This window comes from Scyliorhinus canicula, chromosome 18 (genome assembly GCF_902713615.1).
Source record: "Scyliorhinus canicula chromosome 18, sScyCan1.1, whole genome shotgun sequence".
NCBI lineage: Eukaryota > Metazoa > Chordata > Chondrichthyes > Carcharhiniformes > Scyliorhinidae > Scyliorhinus > Scyliorhinus canicula.
This window is the reverse complement of record NC_052163.1, coordinates 90,532,349-90,549,154: the sequence shown is the minus strand read 5'-3', so window position 1 is coordinate 90,549,154 and position 16,806 is coordinate 90,532,349. Positions and strand designations below refer to the sequence as shown.

Below are 16,806 nucleotides of genomic sequence, written 5' to 3'. Positions count from 1 at the left end.
TATGAGGACAGAACCAAAGTATGTATTTCGTTGGTCAGCCATTTCTTTGTTCCCCATTATAAATTCCCTTGTGTCTTGACTGTAAGGGACCTGCATTTGTCTTCTTCAATCTTCTTCTCTTCACATAGCTATAAGAGCTTTTACAGTCCGATTTTATGTTCCTCGCATGCTGATTCTTTTTTTTTAAATCTTTTTATTGGCATTTTCAAAATTTATGAATGGTTATGTACATTGTTGGCCATGTTTATTCACTGTACAATACAGGAAGGTTTGTCTTTTCTTTCCCTTAATTTCCCTTATTTACATTCTGCCGCCTCTGGCTCGGCATGTGGTTCCACCCACCAACCCCCCCCCCCCCCCCCCCCCCCCCCCCCCCCCGTGTCCCCCTGGCCGGTTGTGGGGGGGGGGGGGGGGGGGCGGTTTGCGGCTCTACGGTTCGGGCCTCGGAGTACTTTCTGTCGACCTCCAGAATTGGTAGAGCCAACCATGGTAGAGTGAATTTGGCTTTAGCTGCTTTCCCCGGAGAGGCTATTCCCCATAATAGTATCCAAAGCCGTATATCTGTGTTGCAGGGGAATAGCCACAGGAAGTTCCTGCACTGCCTGCCTAGTCCTCCTGCTCTGCCTGGTGGTCACCCATTCTCTTCCTACCTGTGAAATCTTAGCCTGCAGTGTGATCGCCTTGCCATATGTGCTAGCCACGATACTCTCCACCACATAATTGCTTCACGGTGCCCTAACTGCCGCTCTTAATCCAAAACCTGGACTTCCAGAGCTGCAGCTGGAGATGCCTCCTGCACATATACTGGCCCTGGGTGCTGGAAATATTCACGGCTTCCCACATGGCAGCACACCATGACTTTGAGCTCTCCTGCCATGACTTGCTGCTTTTAAATTAAGCCTTTCAGAAGACCCGAAAATCACCATAATATCACATTCATCCTGATTCCTTGTTATTACAGAATATAGCCCTTACAAAGTAATAAATACTTACCTGACCATACTCACCCAAGCTGTTTCACCTGCCCCGCTTCACTTTTGAATCCTGAAGTCACCTCAGGAGCTCCAATCCCCAAGCTTGTACTCTGCTAAAGCTATGCCCCCTCCTGATAGCCATCACCATCCGAGGAAAAAGGCTCTCACTGTCCATCCTATCTAATCCTCTGATCATCTTATATGCCTCAATTAAGTCACCTCTTCACCTTCTTCTCTCTAACGAAAACAGCCTCAAGTCCCTCAGCCTTCCCTCATAAGATCTTCCCTCCATACCAGGCAACATCCTGGTAAATCTCCTCTGCACCTTTTCCAATGTTTCCACATCCTTCCTGAGGGGAGATAGATATAGGACAGATGTCAGAGGTAGGTTCTTTGCTCAAAGAGTAGTAAGGGCGTGGAATAACCTGCCTGCAATAGTAGTGGAGTCCCCAACATTAAGGGCATTTAAATGGTCATTGGATAAACATATGGATGATAAGGGAATAGTGTAGATGGGCTTTAGAGTGGTTTCACAGGTCGGCGCAACATCGAGGGCCGAAGGGCCTGTACTGCGCTGTAATGTTCTGTGCTCTCTCTCTCTCTTTTTCAGTGCTCTTTTATCCTCACGCCTCCGCTCTCAGTCTCACACTTGCGTGCATGGAACCATTGAGGTGGTTGGGGGGTGGGGGTTGAGATGTGAGGTGCTACGGTGGACGTTTGGTCTGTGCAACCATATTACAGACCACATGAGCACTTTCAAAACAGGTTGAAAAGTTTGACAAACAAGACAAAACAGACTGGATCTGATATTTTCTTTTATATAAGTTCAGGGTGTTGGATCCTGTTCAGTCGATCTTAATGGAGTCTTTGTAATCTTAAGTAGGTTACCTGTAAGAATTTATTAACTGCAAGAACTGTAAACATATAGCAAGGGTTCAAGCTTGGTGCTGTCTCCATGCATGCTTGTGCACGTGGCTCTGTCCAACACTAGAATGACCCCAAGATGTGGGTCATGTGTTCACTTGCGCTGTATTCATAGAACATACAGTGCAGAAGGAGGCCATTCGGCCCATCGAGTCTGCCCCGACCCACTTAAGCCCTCACTTCCATCCTATCCCCGTAAGCCAATAACCCCTCCGAACCTATTGGTCACTAAGGACAATTTATCATGGCCAAACCACCTAGCCTGCACATCTTTGGACTGTGGGAAGAAACCGGAGCACCCGGAGGAAACCCATGCAGACACGGGGAGAACGTGCAGACTCCGCACAGACAGTGACTATGCGGGGAATCGAACCTGGGACCCTGGCGCTGTGAAGCCACAGCGCCATCTACTTATGCTACCGTGCTGCCCGAGTTCCGTCCCATTCAGTCCCAAGTTAACCCGTTACATGCTAGATCCTTAGGCTACACCTCTCCAAGTCTTTATCCAATTAATTTCAAGTTATTCTAATTTATCCTATGTACTTACAGCTTTATTGTTACCCATCAGTCCAATTTAAATCTGAGTTTGTAGGCTGGAAGCCTTAAACCAGTTCCTTTTCTTGTTCGCACTATGTCAGAGGGGTGCAGATGGCACCGTGGCACAGTGGTTAGCCTGGTTGTCTCACAGCGCCAGGGACCCGGGTTCAATTCCGGCCCTGGGTGACTCTGTGAGGAATTTGCACATTCTCCCCGTGTCTGCATGGCATTCCTCCGGGTGCTACGGTTTCCTCCCACAGTCCAAAGATGTGCAGGTTACATGGGTTGGCCATGCTAAATTGCCCCTTCATGTCCAAAATGTTAGGTGGGGTTACGGGGGTAGGGTGGAGGTGTGGGCCTAGGTTGGGTGCTCTTTCGGAGGTTGTCTTCGTAAGAAGGGACGAATAACCTCCTTCTGCACTGTCAGGATTCAATGATTCTGGTGTTGCAGGTAAATTCTGGATTTGTAGGTTATTCTGGCATCCGGATGTCCTTTCACCTGTTTTTTCCATTCCATGGTATCCAGTTGCTCTTTGTCAATTGGGTAGTTGTTGATTCACCCCTTTTATTCCAGGGTATACGGAGCTGATCTGCTGCCGCTCAGTCCAGAAGCATAGAGCCACCCGGGTGGGAGAGGGGTTGAGGTGTAAGGTTGCCACTTGGTTTGTGCACCATATTATCACAGGATGTTCATCGCCACAAAGTTTTCCCCCCCTTCTGTCATGCAACTCGCAACAACACATGTATGGAAGTTAATGTTTCAACAATGGAACCTTCATTCCTGCTTCCACAATTTTAGCCTCATTTTTGACTATCTTTCCCGGTTGACTTGCAAGCTTATAAATCTTTTCATTAAGCTCAGCAACAACTCTGGTAAGTTAGAACATAGAACACTACAACACAGTACAGGCCCTTTGGCCCACGATGTTGTGCTGACCATTTATCCTAATCTTTTTTTAAATTTAGAGTACCCAATTCATTTTGGGCAATTTAGTGTGGCCAATCCACCTAGCCTGCACAGCTTTTGGGTTGTGGGGGCGAAATCATACAAACAAGGAAGAATGTGCAAACACCACACGGGCAGTGACCAGAGCCGGGATTGAACCTGGGACTTCGGCGCCATGAGGCAGCAGGGCTAACCCACTGCGCCACCGTGCTGTCCCCATTTCTCCTAATCTAAGATCAACCTAACCTACACCCCTTCAATTACTGCTGTCCATGTGCCTGTCCAAGAGTCACTTAAATGCCCCTAATGACTCTGACTCCACCACCTCAGCTGGCAGTGCATTCCATACACCCAATACTCTGTGTAAAGAACCTACTCCTGACATCTCCCCTACACCTTCCTCCAATCACCTTAAAATTATGTCCCGTATTGACAGCCATTTCCGTCTGGGGAAAAGTCTCTGGCAATCCACACTATCCATGCCTCTCATCACCTTGTACATCTCTAAGAAGTCATCTCTCTTCCTTCTTCGCTCCAGTGAGAAAAGCCCTAGCTCCCTCAACCTTTCTTCAGAAGACATGCCCTCCAGTCCAGGCAGTACCCTGGTAAATCTCTTCTGCACCCTCTCCAAAGCATCCACATCCTTCCTATAATGAGGCGACCAGAACTGGACACAACATTCCAAGTGTGGACTAACCAGGGTTTTATAAAGTTGCAGCAAAACCTTGCAGCTCTTAAACTCCATCCCCTTGTTAATGAAAGCCAACACACCATACGCCTTCTTAACAACCCTATCAACCTGGGTGGCAACTTTGAGGGATCTATGTACGTGGACCCCAAGATCCCTCTGTTTCACCACACTTCCAAGAATCCTGCCTTTAACCCTGTATTCAGCATTCAAATTTGACCCTCCAAAATGAATCACATCACATTTATCTAAGTTGAACTCCATCTGCCACTTCTCAGCCCAGCTCTGCATCCTGTCAATGTCCTGTTTTAACCTCCAACAGCCCTCAACACTATCTACAACTCCACCAATCTTCGTGTCATCGGCAAAGTTACTAACCCACCCTTCCATTTCCTCATCCAAGTCATTTATACAAACCACAAAGAGCAGAGATCCAAGAACAGATCCCTTTGGGTCACCACTGGTCACCGACCTCCAGGCAGAACACTTTCCATCCACTACCACTTCCTGTCTTCTTTCGGCCAGCCAATTCTGTATCCAGACAGCCAAAATTCACTGGATGCCATGCCCCCTAACTTTCTGAATGAGCCTACCATGGGGAAACTTCTCAAATGCCTTACTGATATCCATATGCACCACATCCACTGCCTGACCTTCATCAATGTGTCTCGTCACATCCTCAAAGAATTCAGTAAGGCTTGTGAGGCATGGCCTGCCTCTCTCAAAGCCATGCTGACTGTCTTTAATCAAACTATATTTTTCTAAATAATCATCAATCTTATCTCTCAGAATCCTTTCCAATATTCTGCTCACCACAGACGTAAGACTGACTGGTCTCTAATTCCCAGGGATTTCCCTATTCCATTTCTTGAACAGGGTAACAACATTCGCCTCCCTCCGATCATCCGGTACTACTCCAGTGGAGAGCGAGTACACAAAGATCATCGGCAACGGCACAGCAATCTCCTCCCTTGCTTTCCATAGTAACCGTGGGTATATCCCGTCAGGCCCAGGGGACTTAAAAATTTTTTTTTTTAGAGTACCCAATTATATATATTTTTTTCTAATTAAGGGACAATTTAGCATGGCCAATTCACCTAACCTGCACATCTTTGGGTTGTGGGGGTGAAATCCACTCAGACATGGGGAGAATGTGCAAACTCCACACGGACAATGACCCAGGGCCGGGATTCGAAACCTGGTCCTCAGCGCCCCAGTCCCAGTACTATCCACTGCACCACATGCCGCCCAAGGCCCAGAGGGACTTATCTATCCTGATGCTTTTCAAAATTTCCAGCACATCCTCTTTCTTAATATCAACCTGTTTGAGTCTATTAACCTGGTGCACGCTGTTCTCCTGAGCAACAAGGTCCCTTTTTCTCGTGAATACTGAAGTAAAATATTAATTTAGGGCCTCCCCTACCTCCTCAGACTCTGTGCACTAAGTTCAGTTGATTTTGTTTGCATTACCTGATGAACTCTTCTGTAAGTTTAACAACTTTACCTGGGCAGAAATCTTTGTTCCATGGTCATTGACTGTTCCTTCAAAACTTTTCATTCATTCATTAGATCTTCAATCTGTTCTGTAGAATTCACCTTTTCTGCTTTTGAAGTTTGAATTTGCTCTTCCGTACTGCGCATCTCATCCTTCGGATTGGACCAGAGTTCGATAAGTTCATCTATTTTGGTTGTCAGTTCTGCTTTCAACAACTGTTCATCAGCTATTCATTCTCATGTTACTGGCATTTTGCATGATGCTTAAAAGAGAATTCTGATGCTTGAAGTTCCTCCAGGTTTGACCTGAAAATCCATTTTTCTGGAATCTGTTTCTACAGGTTCATCATTTAGGCTTTTCAAGCCCTCTTTAAAGTGTTCTCCTTCCCGTGAGCAACATTCCAGTGTTCTCAAAAGCTGTCCTTTTTTTCTTTATCTTCATATATCACCTTGAAAGTGTTTTCTTCCAAATTTACAGCCATTTTCTTCAACACTGTAGCCTCTTTATACCTCTGTGACACTTAAATGTTGTTAATTTAGGGTGGCCCGTGGCACAGTGGTTAGCACTGGGAGTATATCGCTGAGGACCCGGGTTCGAATACAGCCCTGGGTCACTGTCCATGTGGAGTTTGCACATTGTCCCCATGTCTGTGTGGGTTTCACCCCCGCAATCCAAAAGATGTGCAGGGTAGGTGGATTAGCCATGCTAAATTGCCCCTTAATTGGAAAAAATATAATTGGGTAAAAACCCAAAATGTCTCGGAGACAGCACTCACAACCCAGATGGGGCGCTTGTGGCCCCTGGGCCGGAAGTTGCCCATCACTGCGATGGAGTCTTCTGCAGTGAGGAATTTTAAATTTTTTGCCTTCAGCTTCCAAGTCTTTCTTTGGACGTTTCCTTGACAATTTTCCTCTGCCCATCTGCTTCTCAAGCTTTCCTTCAGGTCGCAGAAGGCTTCTTCGAATTTTTCTTCAATCTTGCAGAATTTTAGTTTTTCTCTGCATTTGTGCAGTTTTGCCAATTCCCATTCAAATCCACCATGTTGTTGGCTGTTGCAAACCATTCACTAGGCCGTAATGAAGTCTTCATAGTGTTAAGTAGGTTAACTGTATGTATTTCTTACCTACAAGAACTATGTATATATATATATATATATATATATGTAGTAAAGAGTTCAAGATAGGAGCAGTCTCCTCGCTTGTTTGTTCAAACTGCTCTGTCCAACACTAGACTGACCCATAGGTGTGGGTCACATGTTCTCTTGCATAAATTTGGTGGGACTGAAGTCAATACCATATTAACCCTATATGTCAATACCACATTAACCCTTGTATGACACCAATGGTTTTTTAGCTTGTCTGCATAAAACCACAGTGGAAAATTGCAGGCTGAGGGATGGCTCTGCATTCTGGTAAGAGAAACAACACGCTCCAGGCTCAAAGTTAATTTGGTAGCCTCATTATGACTAAATTGCAACATTCCAGTTTTTGTTTCACGTTTGCTTGTCCCAATTCTTTTTTTTAAAAATTGTTGAAATCAGCTTGTATGGGGTATAAACACTGTGATGGGGACCTATTCAGCTAAATGTCAGTGCTGTAAATACAAAGTAAATTGGCTTCACTTGTGCATGTCCATAGCACAAACACATGACTCAGAAAACCATAGGGAGGAAAGTGTTGGAGTGAAGTTTATACCAAGAAATATGTGTTCTAAGAGATCACTCATAATTTTTCCAACTGCAGTCAGTTTCTATTAACAGATCAGAATTGCTATAATGAGACTACTCTGTTCCAGAAACAGCTCGTCTGGCCCCAGCAACCCAGTCCTTGTTTTGAGAACTACTTCTGCTCAGTAATGTTTTAGAATGAGTGGAAGTTGTTGGTAAGTAATGGTGTGCAAAATAATGTGTACACATTTAAAAATGTGTCCATCTGTCTCACTAGTGAAGGCAAGTGTATTTTGTGTTTTGCGTGAAAATATTCACAAGTAGATCTTAACGTGAGCAAAAGAAGCAATTTATTGTTGCAGAGCTCTGGGAGAAACCATAGACCCCTCGGTCTTGCCAATACACTTTCTCATTGAACTGTGGCTTAAACTGGGTTAATATACTCTTTAAAAAGCAGAATTAGTTCGCATTCTTATTTACATACAGCCAATCAATTCTCTTTGTATCACAGTTCATTCCAAAAGCAGAATTAGTTTGCATTCTCATTTACATGCAGCCAATCAATTCTCTTAGTATCGCAGTTCATTCCATCTATAATTACCAATTATTTACACAGTATGTTACATTCGTCCAATCAATATGTTGCGTGTGTGATTACATAAGGCCATAAGGTAATGGGTTGCCAGTCATAAGGCCATGAGGTGCCAGTCCGAGATGTGGATTGTACATTCCACATGTACAATGTACATGTAGGCCACCCTTCCTCTTGCAGCTGTTCTGACAGTTTAGAATACCAGCTTAGAATAACAGCTCCTGCAGTCCGTGGAGCACTGGTCCTCACTTGACCCATTGTCTTTGGAGGATACATCTATTAGAATCATAGGATTTACAGTGCAGAAGGAGGCCATTCGGTCCATCGAGTCTGCACCGGCTCTTGGAAAGAGCACCCTACCCAAGGTCCACACCTCCACCCTATCCCCATAACTCAGTAACCCCACCCAACACTAAAGGCAATTTTGGACACTAAGCGCAATTTAGCATGGTCAATCCACCTAACCTGCACATCTTTGGACTGTGGGAGGAAACCGGTGCACCCGGAGGAAACCTACGAACACGGGGAGGATGTGCAGACTCCGCACAGACAGTGACCCAAGCCGGAATCGAACCTGGGACCCTGGAGCCGTGAAGCAATTGTGCTCTCCGCAATGCTACCGTGCTGCCCCTAAGAGTCACTCTTAGTCCAAAGTTCACTGTCTCAGCATTTGTGGCAACTTAAAAGCAGGCATGAATTCATATAGCCAAGTATATTACAAAAGCAGAAAGTTTGCATCAACAAGTGTTTAAACACATGGAGTAGATTGACACTCTAGTGATGTTGTGGGTGTGCTGCATTGTTGGAGTTGCCAACCTCTAGTACACAAATTGACTACAAGTTTTCCAGGAAAAACTATCGCGCAGAAAAGTAATTAGGTGCACAAACACAGGAGAAATGTGATTGAATGCAATATAAATGCATTGTTTTCGATCAAACTGAACTTCTGGTAAATTGTACACCAAGCACAAGATGTTGTGTATCAGGTGTTATCTCTGCAATCACCCAGGTACAAATGTGGTATCTACCTGTGGGAGAAAACTTATGAAAGTTTGGAAAAGGTGACAAAAGGCAGCATATCCCAATGACCACATACTTATCCTTGTGTAACCTTAAAAGGAAGCCCACCTGACCTAAGCTTGGCAAATTGTATTGGACTCTACAGGTGGCAGAGGAGCATGGATTTGTGCATGTATTGGACTCTACAGGTAGCAGAGGAGCATGGATTTGTGCAAAAGGTCTCGGCACTTTTCCTCAGATCTCATTGTATCAGTATTGTTTTGCTTCTATTCAGCTTGCTGTTGCCTTGGTTCTGGTTGCGTTCAGCATGTCCAGAAAACAGTTTGTGGAGCCCATGTGGACTCTCAAAGCCATCCAGACAATGCAACTGTGCAGTATCTATTTAAAGATCTGCCGCTGATGGTCAGTGGATAAGTATGTGGTCATTGGGATATGCTGCCTTTTATCACCTTTTCCAATGTAGCCTTTTTAGTTGTGTCCCATTGGAGCAAGCTTAAAAAGGAGCAGGAGTAGACCATATTGCCTGTTCACCAGCTCTCCATTCAATATGATCATGGTTGATTTTTGAATTCAACTTTTCTTCCTGTTCATATCCCATATCCTTCGATTCCCTATGGGGTTAAAAATCTATTTCTACTTTGAAGATACTCAATGATGGAGCATCCACAAGCCTCTTGAGGGATATAATTCTATTGATCACAACCTTTGAAGTGAAGAAATTTCTCCATCTCCATTCTAAATGACCAAGCCCTTGTCATGAGGCTGTACACCATGTTTTCAATTCCCCAGCCAGAGAAACAGTCTCTCAGTAACTACGTGACCCAACTGTTTCACCATCTTGTGTTTCAATGAGCTATCATTCTTCTAAACTGTCATCTCGACCCAATTTATTCAGCCTCTCATTATTGGTCAGCCCTCATCCCAAGAACTAGTTTAGAAAACCATTGCTGTACCGACTCCAATGGAAATATAGCCTTCTTTAAATATAAAAAACTGAGCACACTACTCCAAGTGTGGTCTCAATGACCCTGGTGCATTTACTGCAAGACTGCCTTATTTTTATACTGCAATCCCAATGCAATGAAACCATTTGCCTTCTGAATTGCTTGCTGCACCTCCGTGCTAACTTGCTATGGTCCTTTTACAAGTATACCTTGGTAGCTGTGAGCATCAACATTTACCAGTTCCAGGCTTTCTTTAAAACAAAAATAGCTTTTTTATTCCTACTACCAAAGTCAATAACCTTACACTCCCCACGTTATATTCTGTCTGCCACAATATTGCCCTCTCAACCTGTCTACATCTCATTGTGTCTTTACTACTTACATTACCATCTGGTTTTAATATATTCAGCAAACCTAGATACAGTCCGTTACACTCTATTTCTTCATCCAAATCATTAATATAGATTGTGAATCTCTGAAGCCCTAGCATTGATCCTTGCAGCCCTCCATTAGTTACAACCCACCAACTTAAAAAATCTCCGTTTATCCCTAGTTTTTGCTCCTGCCAATGAACCAATACCCTAACCATGCTAATATGTTAGCCTGAGCTCCATGAGCCCTGAAAGCTTGCATATTAACTTGTTGTGCGATACTGTAGCAAATGATCAAATGCCTTCTGGAAATCCTCGTATTCTACATCTGCTAGTTCCCCTTTATCTAGCGTACGTGTTGCATCCTCCAGAAACTGTAAGAACTTTATCAAGCACGACTTATTTTTGGTAAAACTATGTTGACTTTATCTGATAATGCAATGATTTTCTGAGCACATTGTTAAGACTTCCTTAATAGATTCAAAAATGTTCCCAACTGTATGTCAGGCCAACTGGCATATAGTTAATTTCCTGTTTTCTCCCCATCCTTTCTTGAACAGCAATGTTACATTTTCCTAATTTCCAATTGCTGGGACCATTCCAGAAATCTCTGGAATTTTTGATTACATAGGATACAGAAACAGGCCATTTGGCCCAACCAGTCGGTGCTGGAATTTATACTCCATTGGAGCCAATGTTAAGATGGGGCTGTAATTGCAATCCAGACGTCTTTGTTTTAATTAGTAGTCATGAAATTATTGATCATCTACATCCTGGTCCTGGGATTTTTAAAATCCATTTCTTGGTTCTGTTTATATTGGATTAGATTTGTTTATTGTCGCGTGTACCGAGGTACAGTGAAAAGTATTTTTCTGCGAACAGCTCAGCAGATCATTAAGTACAGGGGAAGAAAAGGGAATAAAAGAAAATACATAATAGGGCAACACAACATATACAATGTAACGACATAAGCACTGGTATCGGATACAGGGTGTAGTGTTAATGAGGTCAGTCCATAAGAGGGTCATTTAGGAGTCTGGTGACAGTGGGGAAGAAGCTGTTTTTGAGTCTGTTTGTGCGTGTTCTCAGACTTCTGTATCTCCTACCCGATGGAAGAAGTTGGAAGAGTGAGTAAGCCGGGTGGGAGGGATCTTTGATTATGCTGCCCACTTTCCCCAGGCAGTTGGAGATGTAGATGGAGTTAATGGATGGGAGGCAGGTTCGTGTGATGGACTGGGCGGTGTTCATGACTCTCTGACGTTCTTGCGGTCCTGGGCCGAGCAGTTGCCATACGGCAAGCCCAATAGGATGCTTTCTATGGTGCATCTGTAAAAGTTGGTAAGGGTTAATGTGGACATGCCGAATTTCCTCAGTTTCCTGAGGAAGTATAGGCACTGTTGTGCTTTCTTGGTGGTAACATCAATGTGAGTGGACCAGGACAGATTTTTGGAGATGTGCACCCCATGGAATTTGAAACTGCTAACCATCTCTACCTCGGCCCCGTTGATGCTGACAAGGGTGTGTACAGTCAATGACCAGCTCTTTAGTTTTGCTGGCATTGAGGGAGAGATTGTTGTCGCGACACCACTCCACTAGGTTCTCTATCTCCCTCCTGTATTCTCACTCGTCATTATTCGCGATCCGGCCCACTATGGTCGTATTGTCAGCAAACTTGTAGATGGAGTTTGAACCGAGTTTTGCCACGCAGTCATGTATGTACGTGGAGTAGTGTAGGAGGCTAAGTACGCAGCCTTGCGGGGCCCTGGTGTTGAGGACTATTGTGGAGGAGGTGTTGTTGTTCATTCTTACTGATTGTGGTCTGTTGGCCAGAAAATCGAGGATCCAGTTGCAGAGTGGGGAGCCAAGTCCTAGGTTTTGGAGCTTCGATATGAGCTTGGCTGGGATTATGGTGTTGAAGGCAGAGCTGTAGTCAATAAATAGGAGTCTGATGTAGGAGTCCTTGTTTTGGAGGTGCTCTGGGGATGAGTGTAGGGCCAGGGAAATGGCGTCTGATGTGGACCGGTTGCAACGGTATGCGAATTGCAGTGGATCAAGGCATTCTGGGAGTATGGAGGTGATGCGCTTCATGATCAACCTCTCGAAGCTCTTCATTCCGACTGAAGTCAGGGCCACCAGACGGTAGTCATTGAGGCACGTTGCCTGGTTCTTCTTTGGTACCAGTATGATGGTGGTCTTCTTGAAGCAGGTGGGGACCTTGGAGTGGAATAGGGACAGGTTAAAGATGTCCGTGAATACCTCTGCCAGCTGGTCCATGCAGGCTCTGAGTGCACGATCAGGGATCCCGTCCGGCCTGTCGCCTTCCGATGGTTCACTTTCAGGAAGGCCGATCCGACTTCGGAAGCTGTGATGGTGGGTATGGGTGAATTATGGGCTGCTAGGGCACTCGACAGCGGATTGTTGGTTACCTGCTCGAACCAAGCATAGAATGCATTGAGTTCATTGGGGAGGGGTGCGCTGCTGCCAGAGATACTGTTTGGCTTCGCTTTGTTGCCCGTTATGTTGTTTAGTCCTTGCCACAACCGCTGAGAGTCTGTCTGTGACTCTAGCTTGGTTTGATATTCTCTCTCGGCATCTTGGATGGCTTTGTGGAGGTCATACCTGGATTTCTTGTACAGGACAGGGTCGTCTGTCTTGAACGCCTCAGATCTGTCCTTCAGTAGGGAGTCAATCTCATGATTGAGCCATGGTTTCCGGTTGGGGAACGTACGTACTGCTTTCTTTGGCACACAGTCATCCACACATTTGCTGATGAAGTCTATGACGGTGGTGGCATACTCATTTAAGTTAATTTAAGTTAAAATTTAAGTTAAAAAGACCAAATTAAAATAGTGCCATTGGATTTACTTTATACCATAAATTGTCTCTCAAAACTCTCTCGCCTTGTTTCAAAGTTAAAGTCCCCAAATGTCTCCAACCACGCGAGCGCAGTTCTCGAGTTGCAGTCTCTTTGTTCTTCAACTCATTCGTCTCAATGGCTCCATTGTAACTTTGTTTCCAAAGACTTAATGTTTAACTGCTCATACAGTATCAAAGTCTTTTTAAACCGTTTTAATTTTTAAAAATAAATAAATTTAGAATGCCCAATTCATTTATTCCAATTAAGGGGCAATTTTAGCATGGCCAATCCACCTAACCTGCACATCGCTTGTGGGTTGCGCCGGTGAAACCCACGCAAACACGGGACGAATGTGCAAACTCCAAGCGAACAGTGACTCAGAGCTGGCGTCGAACCTGGGACCTCGGTGCCGTGAGACAGCAGTGCTAACCACTGCACCACTGTGCTGCCCTTTAAACTGTTTTAATGGCCCGCAGTCCAAAAGGGTATTTCGAATATTTTGTATTCTCTGACCTTCCTCACCATCCTCTGCAATCAAGTGATAGCGGTAAAATGAATTTATCGAATCATAGAATAGAATCATTAAATCCCTACAGTGCAGAAGGAGGCCAGTCAGCCCATCAAATCTGCGCCAAACCTATGAAAGACCACCCTACCCAGGCCCAATCGCCTATCCTATTCCTGCAACCTCACCCTTAAGGGGCAATTTAACATGGCCAATCCACCTAACCTGCACATCTTTGGGGACTCTCGCCTTGTTTCAAAGTTTAAAGCCCCCAAATGTCTCCAACCACGAGAGCGCAGTTCTCGAGTTGCAGTCTCTTAGTTCTTCAACTCATTCGTCTCAATGGCTCCATTGTAACTTGGTTTCCAAAGACTTGATGTTTAACTTCTCATACAGTATTTGGGAAGAAACCGGAGCACCCGGAGGAAACCCACGCAGACACTGGGAGAATGTGCAACCTCCACACTGGCAGTCAACTGAGGTCGGAATTGAACCCGAGTCCTTAGTGCTAAGAGGCAGCAGTGCTAACCACTGTGCCGCCGTGCTGCCTTTTACCTGAAAGTGAAGGGATTTTACAGAGCCAATTCCTATCTCAAATGGAATTTCAGCATTTATGCTACCAACCCCACATGTAGGATTGGTGAAGCAACTTGGTCATGATGTATTGTGATGAGTCTATTATGCAAATGTGCAGAGTACTAATTATTAATTACATACTAATTTCATTAATTGTGCACTTGTCTAATACTAATTGTTACATCACAGGATACGGGATGCATCGGGTCGGCCCAAACGTGAATATCAACCGAAACCTAGAAGCACTTACACTGAGTATGGAGAGTCAGATCATTCCAATGGAGGTTTCTCCTTTAGCGGGTCAACAAAATCACAACGTAAGTAATTTTTTTGTTTGTTTAATCAGCTATAAGGTGCCACATACAACAGTGCGACTAGACTTTAACCAATCAGTCCTCCCACACTAGATAAAAGCTCTTCCAAGCCACCACACCCTCTCTTGTGAATCTTTGAGCTGCGCTTTGATAAAACAGGAGTGAGCATGCAAACAATTCCATGTCACGGCAGAGTTTGCACGGAGTTAGGTCAAGTTAGAGAGGGTTGCAGCTTTCTCTGGCAAAGCCCAGCAGTGAGCCAGACCAATCAAGATGCTCCTCAATTTGATCCCTCCCCATGCTGAGATATCCGACATCTGCTCGAGTCGTAACTGAGGCTCTGAAATTGACATCAAGTGGCCCAAACTAAGGAAGAGAAAAGATCAACCAGGGTTACATGCAGATCAACCATCGGTAAACTGGGACCTCCGACTGAAAAATTAAATACGGATGCAAAATGCACTCAGGGCCAGGTTGGCTGTGAAGCACTGTGGAATCAAAACAGCCTTTCTGGACCGACTGGTAAAAGAGATTCGATGAGTGGATAGGAGGTAAGAAAAAGGCTTCAGAGGCAGGACTTTTAAGGGAACGCCGGAGGCTACAGGCGGAATTTGGTTTGTTAACCACCGGGAGGGCAGTGGAACAGCTCAGAAAGGTGAAGAAGATGATTTATGAGCACGGGGAGAAGGCCAGCAGGATGCTTGCACAGCAGCTCAGAAAGAGGGAGGCAGCTAGAGAAATAGGGAAAGTTATTGACAGGGATGGGAACTTAATTGGGGACTCGGCGGGGATGAACAAGGCCTTTCAAGATTTCTATAGCAGGTTATACAGGTCGGAACCCCCTGCGGGGCCGGAGGGGATGAGGCACTTTTTGGATGGGCTGACTTTCCCCGAAGGTGGATGGGGAGCTGGAGGAGATAGTGGAGGGTTTGAAGGCCATGCAGTCGGGCAAGGCCCCGGGACCGGACGGGTGCCCAGCCGAGTTCTATAAGAAGTTCTCTGGAATTTGGGGCCGGTGCTGCTGAAGGTCTTTAATGAGGCCAAGGAAAGAGGGGCTCTGCCCCAGACGATGTCACAGGCCATGATCTCGCTCATTCTGAAAAGGGACAAGGACCCGGAGCTATGTGGGTCTTACAGGCCAATATCCTTGCTGAACGTAGATGCCAAAATTCTGTCGTCCCAGGTTTGAGGATTGTGTACCGGACGTTATAGGGGAGGATAAGGGGAGACTGGGTTCGTTAAGGGCAGGCAGCTGGTGGCCAATGTAAGAAGGCTGCTAAACGTCATCATGGTGTCCCCGGAAGGTAGGGAAGTTGAGGTGGTGGTCGCAATGGCTGCGGAAAAAGCCTTTGACCGTGTTGAGTGGTATTACTTATGTGAGGTGCTGGAGCGGTTCGGGTTTGGAAGGGGCTTTGTTGATTGGCTTAGGTTGCTGTACCGGGCTCCGGTTGCTAGTGTACGGACAAACAGGACTATTTCAGACTGCACCGGGGGACGAGACAGAGATGTCCCTTTCCCCACTGCTGTTTGCGGTGGCGATAGAGCCGCTGGCAATTGCTCTGAGGGCTGGAAGGGGTTGGTCCGGGGTGTTGGAGCACAGAGTCTCGCTGCATGTGGATGACTTACTGCTGCATGTCTCAGACCCAATGGAGGGGATGGAATAAATTATGCAAATTTTAGGGGAATTTGGCCGGTTTTCAGGGTATAACCTCAACATGGGGAAGAGTGAGATGTTTGTGGTCCAGGCAAGAGGTCAGGAGAGGTGACTGGGAGAACTGCCATTCAGAGTGGTAGGGGACAGTTTCAGGTACCTGGGTATCCAAGTGTCGAGGGATTGGGGCAGGCTACATAAATTGAACTTGGCCCAGTTGGTGGATCAGATGAAGGAGGATTTCCAGAGATGGGATGCGCTCCCGTTGTCTTTGGCGGGTAGAGTGCAATCGGTAAAAATGATGGTTCTCCCAAGATTCCTATTCGTCTTTCAATGCCTCCCTATCTTCATCCCGTGGTCCTTTTTTAAGCGGATCAATAAGATTATCGTGGGCTTTGTGTGGGGGGGCAAATCCCTGCAGGTGAAGCGGACAATGCTCGAGCAGTGTCGGGGAGATGGAGGGCTGGCACTGCCGAATTTCAGCAAATACTACTGGGCGGCTAACATAGCCATGGTGAGGAGGTGGCTGGTGGGGTGTGAGCCAGCATGGGTGCTCATGGAGGCGGCTTCTTGTAAGGGCACAAGTTTGAGGGCGTTGGTAACGGCATCTCTGCCGTTCACGCCGGCGAGGAACTCCACCAGTCCAGTGGTGGTGGCGGCCCTGAGAGTCTGAGGGTAATGGAGGAGACATGTGGGAGCAGAGGGGGCATCGGTGTGGTCCCCAATCTGCGATAACCATCGGTTTG

The 16,806-nt window shown here is 45.7% G+C and overlaps 1 protein-coding gene across 1 annotated transcript in view; it reads left to right on the top strand.

Annotated features, from left to right (window-relative positions):
- The window catches only part of sh3gl1b (SH3-domain GRB2-like 1b), a 189,179-nt gene that overhangs the window by 155,472 nt on the left and 16,901 nt on the right, over nt 1–16,806 (top strand). Inside the window, exon 8 of the mRNA XM_038776508.1 lies at nt 14,285–14,412. Coding sequence (XP_038632436.1) covers nt 14,285–14,412 — 128 coding nt within the window. The remainder of the gene's footprint in view (nt 1–14,284; nt 14,413–16,806) is intronic.